The sequence below is a fragment of the Acinonyx jubatus genome, chromosome E4 (assembly GCF_027475565.1).
Source record: "Acinonyx jubatus isolate Ajub_Pintada_27869175 chromosome E4, VMU_Ajub_asm_v1.0, whole genome shotgun sequence".
NCBI lineage: Eukaryota > Metazoa > Chordata > Mammalia > Carnivora > Felidae > Acinonyx > Acinonyx jubatus.
This window is the reverse complement of record NC_069395.1, coordinates 24332326-24344868: the sequence shown is the minus strand read 5'-3', so window position 1 is coordinate 24344868 and position 12543 is coordinate 24332326. Positions and strand designations below refer to the sequence as shown.

General features: G+C 52.0%; 2 protein-coding genes across 13 annotated transcripts in view; one reads left to right on the top strand and one right to left on the bottom strand.

Moving 5' to 3' along the window:
- RASSF5 (Ras association domain family member 5) overlaps window positions 1-12543 on the top strand; it is a 71697-nt gene that overhangs the window by 57906 nt on the left and 1248 nt on the right. For 2 of the 3 annotated variants that reach the window (XM_015069902.3, XM_027074925.2), the window contains 4 exons: window positions 3070-3180; window positions 4319-4616; window positions 5088-5203; window positions 6817-9211. In XM_015069902.3, coding sequence (XP_014925388.2) covers window positions 3070-3180; window positions 4319-4616; window positions 5088-5203; window positions 6817-6969 — 678 coding nt within the window. In that variant the 3' untranslated portion in view covers window positions 6970-9211. Of the gene's footprint in view, window positions 1-3069; window positions 3181-4318; window positions 4617-5087; window positions 5204-6816; window positions 9212-12543 lie in introns of those variants that run through there. The other variant, XM_027074924.2, reaches the window with a different exon arrangement.
- Window positions 12046-12543, bottom strand: part of EIF2D (eukaryotic translation initiation factor 2D) — a 28525-nt gene continuing 28027 nt past the window's right edge. For all 10 annotated transcript variants that reach the window (XM_027074916.2, XM_027074920.2, XM_027074923.2 and 7 more), the window contains one exon: window positions 12046-12247. In XM_027074916.2, the coding sequence (XP_026930717.2) occupies window positions 12177-12247 (71 nt within the window). In that variant the 3' untranslated portion in view covers window positions 12046-12176. The remainder of the gene's footprint in view (window positions 12248-12543) is intronic.

Sequence of the window (12543 nt, the reverse complement as noted above, 5' to 3'; positions counted from 1 at the left end):
AGATGGGTTATCTGCTGAAGGAAAGGGGAACAGGAAGAAGAAGAAACCTTTAGTCACAGTAGCTCTGCCTCTTGCTGTGTACAGACCCAAGCCCGGAACAATCGGCTTTTGCAAGCTGTGACACAGCTGCCTTTTCTGACAGGGAATGGCTGTAGCCAGTTGGAAGCTATGAGAGGAGATCTTTCAGGAGCTTCGAGAGTTTCCTTTCCATCATTTAACTTTTTTTTTTTTTTTTTGTAGACAAGTTTGAGAAAGCTGTGAACTCCTGAGGAGGGGACAGCCTGCGTGCTTCACGGCTGGAAAGGGGGGAGCACATGGTAGTAACCAGATGACTGGTGTTTCTGGCCGGAAGCTCCCAGGGCTGAGCCTCCGCCAGGCACACGTGGCCCCATAGGGATGAGCCCCGCTGTGGGGAGGGTTGGGAGGGTTTCTGGGGCAGTGTGTGTCTCCAGGAACTAACTGTGGGAATGGATGAGGAATCAGGAGCTCCGTTTGAGGAGCTGGGTTAATGAATTGACAGTGAATGAAGAAGACACTCTGGGAGGCTCGTATCACCTGCTACTTACCTCAGGCAAACAGGAGATGCCCTGGCCTGTGCTCCCCCTTGGGTGGTCTTCGATGGGATCAAGGTCCAGTTCAAGAGCCTGAGCGGCCACGTAGGAAAAGGGTGGGTCCTGCCTCCTGGCAGCTACATCCCACTTGCGGGATGAGAAGTCCCTCCTTGACGTCTTTGCAGGTGTTGCGGTGCCCGTGGGTCCTGATGCCTCTGGGGCCTGGCCCACTCATCAGATACACCTTGGATGAATGTTTCACAGGTCCCATAGTTTATAGGCCTTGGTTTAACAGCTGCACACCCCAGCCTGGAGGGGTGGAATTTCAGCGGGCATTATGGGAGTGGCAGAAGCTGCCTAGAGTGGCCAGGTGGTGAATCAAGAAGAACATGGGCGGCAGATTTAGATGGGCTCTGCTCTACTCAGCTGCTTACTAGCAGTGGGACCACAGATCTGTTCCTTAACCCCTCTAAGCCTCAGTTTTATAATCTGTAAAATGGGAGTAGCGTAGGTGGTATGTGAGAGAAGGTATGTGAAAGCACATAGCACAATGCTGTTATTTTCAGGACCCCTGAGGAGTAGTACAGGGGGGAGCAGACAAGCCAAGGGAAGATGCTGCGATGGAAAAGGGGTGTGGGCTTATCTCCATGCAGAGGGGCGGGGGTGGGCGCCACGCCAGCTCACCACAGCAGCCACAGAACATGTTATCGGCCCCGGGGAGGGGGGTGGGAAAGCAGGAGGAGGAAGTGAGGGCATCCTGCTGGGTGTGCCCAATCTCCATGGACAGCCTGCTGGAGGGAGGACAGCCAGGGCGGGCTCTGTTGGGGGCACCCATTGTGTTCAACTGGGTGGTGTTGCCGTGACAGGGTGGGTGTGAAGTTCTCCGACCAAACCACACCCCTGAAGGGTGGTGTCAGGGAGGCAGCCAGGAGAACACAGATGCTCCGCCTCCCTGGGCCTGTTTCCTCATTTGCCAAAGGAGAATCCTGATCCGCGTTGAGTCTGCTAGATTTCTAAAATCAGGCGAGTTCTGGGTGGGTTTTTCCCAAACCATGGCTCCTGCACTCCGGGCCACACACAGGCAGCATGGAGACAAGATTGAGAAGCTGGGTGGCAGGGAGGTTGAGAGAAATGCAGGGAAATAACGAGGGACAGAGTTGCCGAGACCCCAGAATTCACCCCTGAACCCCCTCTACAGCATGAAGGACACTGACCCCCAGCTTCTTCTTCAGTTTTGTTCTTCCCTTACCCTTCCCTAGGGGGAGAGGGCACCAGGGGAGCCCTTGGGAAGGACTCAACAGAACAGCCCGGGAATTTCCTCTCAGTTCTGCACATATGGACAGGGCTCTAGGCAACTTACTGAACTCCTTAGTCCTGGTTGTCTCACTTGTAAAACGTAGGTAATAAACTCCATCTCACAGAGTTCTGGTTCATGAGGATGAAGAGACCGTGCATGCCAAGTTCTCACCACAGAGGGGGTGCTGAGAACATGTTGGTTGTCCCGATGCTCCAGGAGAGGAGGCTGATTCTTTCAATTATTGTAGAAGGACAGCCCCCTGTCCCTTTCTGGTTCACTCATTTGTTTGACAAATATATACAGTTCACCCCTGAGCAACGTCAGGGTTGGGGGCGCTGATCCCCCTGCACAATAAAAAATCTGAGTACAACTTTTGACATCCCCAAACCTTCACCACTGATAGCCTACTGTTGACCGGAAACCTTACCAATAACATGAACAGTCGATTAACTCAGTTTTGTATGTTATGTGTATTATACACTGCATTCTTACAATAAAGTGAGCTAGAGAAAAGAAAATGTTATGAAGAAAATCATAAGGGAGAGAAAATACATTTACAGCACTGGACTGTATGTATCGAAAAAGAATTGGTGTATAAGTGGATCCATGCAGTTCAAACCTGTATTGTTCAAGGATCAGCTGAACTGACTTAACTATGTGCAAAATTCTGTGGCTGGTGATGTGGGGCCTGAACTGATGCTCACGTGCCCTTGGTCCCCTGGGTCTGGGTGAATTACTGTCTTTCCCATCAGCATATGCTGGGACTGTGTGTACATTCCTTTCTCTCCAGCTCTATTGTTACTTCCTTGAGGAGATGGACCCCGGTTTGCATTTCTCTGCATCTCCCTTAGCATCTAAAGGCTATGTTTTCCATAGCAACCCTCTGTGAGCCAATGCTGCTCTGCTGATTCACCAGATTTGTGGTCGGTGCCCATGTGCTGGGCATGTTCATATTAGTCTCACAGCAAGCCTGAAAGGTAGTTATTTTTCCCATTTCACAGGTGAGGAGACTGAGGTTTAGAGCTATTTCCCCAGGGCTGGCCCGGCTAGGCAGTGGCACTGCTGGAATTTGACCTCTGATTGTTCTCACCGTGAGCCCATGGAATTAGTTTTTACCCCGTGGTGCTGGTGCTCCCTATGCTTGGTCAGGGAGGCCTTTGGGAGGGTGTGGTCCTACCCTTTCTCATCCACTGTGTGCCCACTCTCACTTCTGTGTTCCAGAATGTCTGTAAACCCCCGGAGGAGACGCAGCGCCCGCCCACACTGCAGGAGATCAAACAGAAGATTGACAGCTACAATACCCGGGAGAAGAACTGCCTGGGCATGAAGCTGGTGCGTCGGGCCCGCCCCCATCCACGACCCTGGCCACGCCCCCGGTCACTTGGGCTCCCCTGCTACCCCTCTAGGTTCTGGGGCGGCCCTTCTGAGGCCCCTCCCCTTTCCCCAGGCCTGGGGGCTTGTGCAAGGCTGAGAACCCAGGCGGTCAGGGACCCACCCCCGGGGCTGCAGGGAAGAATGGGCTTTAGAATAAGATCCAAATCCGTCTCTGGCTCTTCCCACTTTTCGCTTTGGGAACCTTCTTAACGTCCCTAAGCTTCAGTGTGAAAGAGGTATTGGTGCCCACTTGTCGAAGCTGTCCTGAGATTTAAGTAATATAGAGTGACCTGGTACTGCTCCGCCCTCAGGAAGGCTTCACAAGGGCGGTTCGCAGCTCCTCGTCCTCTCCCTCTTGGTTGTTGCACCGTTACAGCCTGCGTCTCAGGAGGCTTCCTTGGACTGTGCAGCGCTCTGAGCAGGGAGGCACCGACTCTGTGCCAGGCTAGCGAAGGCCATCTTCAGTGGGAATGGAAGGGGAGGAGAAGGTAGAAGAACGCTGCCCCCTGCTGGAGGCTGGTAGCAACTGGCTCTGGGGGCTTCGGCCAGAGGGCACGCTAGAAAATCCAGTCTCCGGTGGACCTGGGCGTTAAGTCTTGCAGGCTGCTGGTTTGGAAAGAAATACAGGAGGAAATCCAGTGGGCTGGTTCTCCAGGGGCCTCTTTACAGAGCCTTCCTGCTCCTCCCTGGTTTGGAGGGGCAAACTAGAGAGGACGCTCCAGACCCTGCCTCCCAGGAGTGGGGACTCACCAAAGGCAGGGGATTGGGACAGGGAGCCTGAGCCCCCAGAGCGAAAGCCACGGCAGCTCCTCGTGTCCCCCCTGGTTGCTGGATACTGCGTGCCTTCTCTTGGCCCGATGCGGGGCTGGCAGGGGGACAGTGTCTCTGCCCTCCAGCACCTCCAGGTCAGCAGAGATGGGAAGGAACTCGGGGAGACAGGTGGGGGGCTGACTGGGATAGCACTGTTATTAGGAAAGGCCTCTGCAACCACCCCACCCCCTGCCCCTGATCCAGGGCAGTGGCCCAGAGTGGCAGCTAGGATCATGCAAGTCAGACCGGAGCTGACCCATGGGGCACCCCCCACCTTCTTCCTCAGAGTGAAGATGGCACCTACACGGGTTTCATCAAAGTGCATTTGAAACTTCGGCGGCCAGTGACCGTGCCTGCTGGGATCCGGCCCCAGTCCATCTACGATGCCATCAAGGAAGTGAACCTGGCGGCCACCACGGACAAGCGGACGTCCTTCTATCTTCCTCTGGATGCCATCAAGCAGCTGCACATCAGCAGCACCACCACGGTCAGTGAGGTCATCCAGGGGCTGCTCAAGAAGTTCATGGTTGTGGACAATCCCCAGAAGTTTGCACTTTTTAAGCGGATACACAAGGACGGGCAAGGTATGAGAGAGCAAGCTCCCGGCCAGAAACCACCTCTCCCACTGAACCCCTGCCAGACTTGGGTGGGAGGACTGGGCTTCCTCTGGGCACTGCACTCCAGCCATGTGGAAGGGCCACACAGGCACTCTGGGCAGAGAGCTGGACGGGGAGCATGCGCCTGCTCTCGGTGCCCCTCACTTTATACGTGACTGCAGGAAACCCACACCCTGGGCTCCCACTTCCTGATTTGTGGAATGGGAGAGCACCCGCCTGCCACTGCTAATCTTTTGGGAGGTGATGCAAGTGGAAACAAGTTTCCAACTCTCAGCAGACACCAAAAATAAAAGGTCACTCCCTATGTCTTCTCATCAGGTTCATTTCATTAGGTTGGAAGGTTGGCTACTTCCAGTTATAACCACCCTGCGTCTTATTTCCGGGTCTGTCCTCCTCCCCGCCTCCGATGAGCCCCTAACTCCCTCTCTTGGTTTGCAGTGCTCTTCCAGAAACTCTCTATCGCTGATTGCCCCCTGTACCTGCGCTTGCTGGCTGGGCCTGACAATGACGTCCTCAGCTTTGTGCTCAAGGAGAATGAAACTGGAGAGGTGGAGGTAGGTCTGGGCCCCTTTGCTGGTTGCACAAACCCAGCCCTCAAGGCACACTGGATGGGGCACCCTCGTGGGCGTCATCCTCCCTACCCAGCATAGCTGGGGGCCCTGTGGAGGCAGCTGGGAAAATGGGCTGAGAAAGAGCCGGGGTAAGTGCTGGGCCAAGGAGGTTCAGTGTCCAAAGCCAGGATTGTAAGCATCCTGGGGGATGCAAGTCAGCGCCTGTGTCTGGCAAGGTCTGTGGAAAGAAAGGATTTCATGGGCTTTATTTCTGAACACCCAGGGTGGAGGGGCACTGGGAAGCTCCTGTGTCCGGGCCCAGGTTGGTTTTGCTCCAGGATGGCCTGAGGCCCAGCAAGCTCCATGCCACACACACTGAGCCGTGTGTCTCTTCCTGGCCCTTAAAAACGGACCTCCTTCCTCAAAGGAGTGTTCATCAGAGTGCAGTGTGATGGCACGAACTAGGGTGAAATCAGGCTGGCGCCCTGCGCGGCCTGGGATACTTGGGAGTTGGAGTCACGGAGGAGTGGCCGAGGGCGGGGGAGCATCCTCGGCGTTTGGCACACTGTGTTCAGTGGAGGCCTAGGGTTAGGGGTCACTGTGGAGATTCGGGGCATCTAGGCAGGTGTTAGGGCTCTGTCCCCTCTCCTTGCTTCAGTCAGGCAGCTGGGCTTCCATCTGACTTATACACTGGAGTCAGATTTTCGGAAAAAGTACTCTGCTGAAAACGTCTGAACGCTGCAGGCCTGGTGCAAAGCTCACGGGCCTGGGAGTTCAGAGACGGGGCTCTAATTCCGGTTCTGCTGCTGCAGCTCTGTCCCAGTAGCTCTACCACCTTCCCTCTGTGGGCTTCGGTCTCCTCAGTTATGCAATGTGGGGATTAAACTAGATAAACCTGAATATTCTTTTGTGCTCAAAAGAGCTTAGGAGTCAAAACCCCTGGCTCCACAGAGTGGGGTGGGGGCTCTGCTCCTGGGTCAGCCTGAGAGCAGTGACGCTTGCCTTCCGTCCCGGGAGGCCAGGTCCCATCGGGGCAGGCCTGGGCCAACCGGGCTCTACAGAGCTTTACGGGTTATGTTACCTCATTATCTGCTCTGCCAGCCAAGGGAGGCGGAGACCCTAAGCCCGTGGCAGATGAACAAGCAGGCTGAGAAGGGCGCAGTGATGTGCCCAAGATCCCATGGTGGAGTCAGGCTGAAACACAGTCTCCGGGGGCTGAGTCCAGCTCCATCTGCCTCTTGGGGGTCTGCACGTTGAGGGCCTGTTGCTCATCGCCCCACAGCAGACAGCTAGAGAGGCCAGCATGGGCCCCGGGCGGCTCTAGCATCTGAGATCTGAACAGATCTCAGCTGCTACAGAGAAAATGGAAGACGGTTGATTCTCCAAATAAAACACCGCACATGGACTGGTACATCTTGGTCATGAGATGCCAGGATTTGAAATTTGGTTGCTGGTATGACAAGGGAAACCCAAGCTTTATCCACTGCACTTGCCTATTCGGTAGCAAACCGTGTGTGAACCGTGTGAACCAGGGAGGCAGCATGGGCCCCTCAGGTCGTGCAGCTTCTGACCTGTCTCCTGTTCTGTTTCTCCCCCATCTCCCTCGTGCCTCGCAGTGGGACGCCTTCTCCATCCCTGAGCTCCAGAACTTCCTCACGATCCTGGAAAAAGAGGAGCAGGACAAAATCCAACAAGTGCAGAAGAAGTATGACAAGTTTAGGCAGAAACTGGAGGAGGCCTTAAGAGAATCCCAGGGCAAACCTGGGTAACCGGTCCTGCTTCCTCTTCTGGTGCCCGCGGATTTATTTTTATGATTATTATTTTGCAACAGACATTTTTCTCAGGACACCTCTGGCGGGTGCATTTGTGCCCACCTGGCAGTTCCACATGTGGCACGAAACCTCTGAGGGGCGCAGGTGCGCGCGGGCCAGGCGCTGCCTGCCGCTCGCTGCTGAGGAGGGGGATGGGGGACAGAGCAGCCTCAGTCCTGGGCGATCCTCCCGGAAGCCAACCGGCTGCCTCTGTCATCACCGAACCGCAATTGTTCGCACCAGCCGGTAAAGGAAAGAAGAAAGGTTTTAGAGCTGTTATGTTCTTTCTCTGGCTTTTATTCTTCTTCAGTTTCTCTCGTATTTGCCGCCCACAGGCCTTTATTTATGAGTCAAAAATTGTAGCATATTCCTCTAGCAGATCTGAGCTGAGCCCTGGAAAGCAGGATAATGCTCGTAAAAGGACTGTTCCCCAATGTGCCCATTGTTCATGCTCAAGGGAAGGTTATAAAGCCACTGGCCCCAGATGCTCAGGTAGGGAGCACCAAAGCCTGAGGCCGGCTCGGAGGCTTCCGGAGAAGCCGCAGCCCGCCCTGGCCCTCATCGCTCAAGAGTCCGTGCACGTAAACCCAAAGGCATATGTTATCTGCGCAAGTGTGACAGTCACGTCTTTGTCGTGAACAGACAAGTGTTTGTTTTTAAGTTACAGTTTTGAATTTGACATTGCCATCATCATGTGTTTCCACCAAAGGGAAACCATTCACCATTTTGAATGTCTCCTGTGAGAATGGAAATCAGGCGGTCTGAGAAAGCCGAGAGACGTCGCAGAGAAGTATGTCCAACTTGCCTTTGGCCTTCCCCCAGCTAGCAAGCTGGGGAGGGCCTGGCTGCCTTGCTGTCCCCCTTGGGCTGCAGCACGGCCTGTCTGCTTCCACCAGGACTCAGGTGCTGTCCAAGGAGGCACCTTGACTACAGACCGGGGAACCTCCAGCTCGGCCACCAGGGGAGTGCTTTTGTGTTCTGAAGCCCGGCCCGCCGTGGCACTGCGCTCAGTGAGCCTGTGGGCTGGCTTCCCGCTGACCTCAGTGCCTTTTTGTTTTCAGAGAGAGGAGCAGGGTGCACTTGCTTGATGCTCTACTGCCGGCTTGCTCCTGCCAGGAAGTGGCCCACGGCGGTGTGGGGGGCAAGGCAGGAGAGCCCTCCCTCCAAGGCTGGTGCAAGAGTCAAAGACCTTCCCATCTGAGATCCTGGGCTTTGACTCCCAAGAAGTGATGTCAACCGCAGGGACAGGGTGGGTCAGATTCCTAACTTACATCTGTACTGGCTCCCCGTTCAGGTGCAAACTTAAAAATGAACTAGCCAAACAACTGAAGCGAGTAGCCAGGACTGCGAAGACACTCCAGTGCGGAGGGAGAAGGACTTTTAACTTCCAAAGCAGGGACGGTTTTCCCATCCAGCCTCTCAGAGATCACTTCTTCGCTCCTCTGCCTTCCCAGGTCCTGCTTGGGTCAGGTTGAGCCCCAGCTTGTGTAGCCTCAGAAGTCCCCTTCCTGACCCTTGCTGCATCCTCACTGCCCCTGATCCCAGAAGGAATGCTGACCCCTTGTCATCCAAACTGTGTCTGTTGTCTTCAAAGCTGCAGAAGCAAGACGAGCTAGCAGCTCAAGATTTTTGAGAACGCCCCCCCCCCCCCCCCGCTCCCCACACCCTGGTTATCTGCCATCTCCTGCTCAGCCTTATCGCTTCCCTCCCTTAAGAAATCTCTCCCTGCTGTATATTAAAGGGAGTGGGTAGAGAGCCCCTTTTTCCTTCATGCTGCATGTCTGTAACATTAATGGAAGGCACGGCTCCTGCTGCAGCCACTGTGAATGCTGCTGAGGGCCTCCCGCTGATGGGGTGGCCATTTTATTTTTGAGAAGGAAAAAAAAGTCACGTCCATATATACGTAAGGGCATATAGCTATATATACAGAGATAGTGGTGTTTATGAAATAAGAAGATTATGGGAAAATTCCGACTTTATCTAAAGCACAGTTAGACCCAGGACCCGTGCCGAGTCCCGAGCCTCGGAACATAGTCTGTGTGAATTATCCCTTCCCCCCAGAGGTGGGTATGACTGCTGGTAGTGCCTTCTACCCTTGTGTTGCCCAGTGTGTACGTGTTTGTCTTGAGGATATTTTCTTTTTAAGTGTCTTTCTTAGATGGGTTTAAAAAAAAGTAATAAAAGCTTGTTGCAAAAAGGATTCAGACTGGAGACACCTTTGGCCTTCACCATCTCCGGGAAACTGGGAGCTGGGAGAGAGGGTGGGAACAGGGAAGGGCACGCGCTTCTTGGCAGAGTCACATTCCCTTTTGCCAGTGAACAGAGGAGTGAAGGCTGCTCTTCAGATAATCTGGAGAAAACGGACAGGACGCATGGGCCAGAGGGTGTTGCCCCGGTGACCGGCTGTCCTGCACACCCCCAGAGCAGGAGAGGAAAGGGGATGTGCTACAGAAGGGGATCCTGAGTGAGAAGAGAGGAGGGAGCTTTCTGGAGCTAAAGATGATTAAACATGAGGACAGACTACTGATGTGGACAAGGATTCTTCTATTTCTCGAATTATTTAAAAATAAGGCAGATATGGGCGCCTGGGTGGCTCAGTCGGTTAAGCATCCGACTTCAGCTCAGGTCAGGATCTCACGGTCCGTGGGTTCGAGCCCCGCCATCGGGCTCTGTGCTGTCAGTTCGGAGCCTGGAGCCCATTTCAGATTCTGTGTCTCCCCCTCTCTCTGCCCCTCTCCCACTCACATTCTGTCTCTATCAAAAAATGAATAAACCAAAAATAAATAAATAAATAAATAAGGCAGATAGGACGTGCCTCTGAGAGTTTAAGATCAGCTCACCTTGGAGGAGGGTAAATGAGGTGAGTAAAAAGACCCTTTCATATTAGCATTATCTAACTTCCGTCAGAGAAACAGCTCTGTAATCACAGAAGCAACCACATAAAGTTGTTAAGAGAGATTCCTGCCTGCCTTCCGGTGGTGACAGCCAGCTCACTCCCTATCTCCCTGGAGGAGAGAACACTGTATCCAATAGACGTTCCTAAAGTTACCCAAGAATGGGGCACATCTGTAACATTTGTTCATCTAGACCGCCAAGAAGTATGTCTTTCAGTAACTTTGCCAAAACCTAGACATGAACCAGTTTCTGCTTTTCACTGAAATTCATCTGGTAACAGCATGGGATTAATAAGTTCAAAGTTATGGATCTGACCTCGATAGTGTTTGGCTTAGCACATAGGAAAAACAAACAAACAAACCAACAAACAAAACCCCAATTCATTAAACAGCTTAACCTTCCCCAGCCTTCTTACATGTATGTATCTGTGGCGTTCACCAGGGGGAAAGGGAAGATGACCTAATGCAAATGTGTCATCATTACTGGAAAAACCAAAGCACACGTCCTGACAGGACTGTCCTAGCAGAATTCTAGGTTAAATCACAGTTAGAAGTGGATGTTTATTTTAGACCCACCCTCACTGCTTACTGGCTTTGTGTCTTTAACAGAGATCAACAAGGCAAGACACAACCTCTCTGAGCCTCCAATCCCACCAAGACTGTGCAAAGCAAATCATGTTTGTGAAAGAACCTTATAAAGTACTACATGTTATCTGTATTCATATAAGGACCATATTTCATCACTACTATTCACACCATACTCCCTCAGATCAAACTGTCTGTCCAAAGGTTTTGTTGTAATAGGACCTCGTTTGGGGTCAATTTCCAAAATCCCTTCCTAGGTTCCATATGCCTGTGCTGGCAGAGAGAGGATTAGTAAAATTAAGGGGTTTACCTACAGCAAGTCACAAGTGACTAGCACTATTATTCTGGGTCTAATAATGAAAGGTAGGTGGTGTCACACACGCACTTTCATATCCCTTTCTTCCTTTCCAGCCCCAGATGGGTAATTTGCAAATATTTGCATATGTTCAAGTCTTTCTTATCTCAATTAAAAAAAAACAAACAGTGAGATGAGAAAGGAAAGAAAGAAGCAAATTGAACTCTAATTGTTTTTTGATGGTAAAACCAAAGGACTCTCAGCTCCACTCTTGCTCTGGTTCCTTCCTTTTGTACGAGGAGAGCTTTGGTCACAGAAGTGACTTCCGGACCAGCGTGGTGGTTCTGAACCTTTTTGGCAGTGATCCTGCTGGGAATGTGGCAAAAGCATGATAACCTCTCTTAGGAAAAGGATCATACAAAAAAATCTTGTGTACCATTTCAGGGAGTTCACAGATCCTCTGAAGACCAACTAAAGACCTCTTCCATGAGTCCCCAGTTAAGAAGTTCAGGGCTGAAGAAAGCATTTGTTGGATAAGACTCTTCCCTGTGACAAGGCCGTCATGCTGCAGCCACATCACAATCTACCATCACCAGTGGCAGCGTGCCAGCGCTGGGGAAGAAGTCGCTATTGTTGAGAAACCCATGTGCTTTTAGGATTTATTTTTATCTAGCCCAAATGTTGCTGCAACTTAGGGCCAAGACTTTCTTCTTTTGCCTTGCTCCATGGCAGAGAACAGCTGAGTTCTGCTTCTATGCGACTAACCCTTTACAGATGTGAAGGGACTATTTTGGGGCAAGAGGCTGTGGACTATTTGCTTAGAGGGGCTTTAAAACACTGGAAGTCCCTACCTGCCTGAGCTTTGGATGGGCCATCTGGCCTTGAAAGCAGGAAAGGCACTAAACCCACTGAAATCACATGTATAGAAAAGGGACTCCACAACAACCTCTTATGTCAATTTAAATTGGCGTATGACTGGGGCACCTGGGTGGCGCAGTCGGTTAAGTATCTGACTCTCAATTTCAGCTTAGCTCATGATCTTGCGGTTTGCAAGTTCGAGCTCCGCGTCGGGCTCTCTGCTGACAGCTCAGAGCCTGGAGCCTGCTTCAGATTCTGTGTCTCCCTCTCTCTCTCTGCCTCTCCTCTGCTCGTGCTCTCCCTCTCAAAAATAAATAAATATTAAGAAAACAAATTGGCATATGACTTGAAAATTTTACTACAACATTTTAGCTAAGTGGAGGAAACAAGAGGGAAATCAGATTTAGATTAGAATAAAAATTTATTTTGGTAAAGAATTATATTGTTTCATTTGTAAAAGCTGAAAATGCTCATATAAATTACCAGCCCAGAGCTTGATTTCCACTGGATCGTCCGCATGAAACAAGAGTCTGTTACTTCTTCTTGCCAGGTTTGGGGGCCTTTTCGAGGCCTTGGATGTGTTTCCGGGGAAGCTGATACTCTTCTACAATCCAAAAAGCAGAAACTCCAAGCTCGCTCTTCTCCTGCTCCCTCCCTGCCACCTCCTGCCCTTGGCCCCGCACCCCCATGGGCTGACCCACCGGCACAGCTACCTCCCCGCCCTCTCACCCTCTCACCCCACTGTGCGCTCATTTCTGCTGTGAACTTCCGTTCAATCAACCTCCATCATGTGACCGCTTCCTCTATACCCAGCTCAAACCTAGCTCCTCTGGGAAGCGGTCTGGGTTGGACCATTTATCCTTATACCTCATGGCTGAAACGTGTATTTTAGCAATTTTC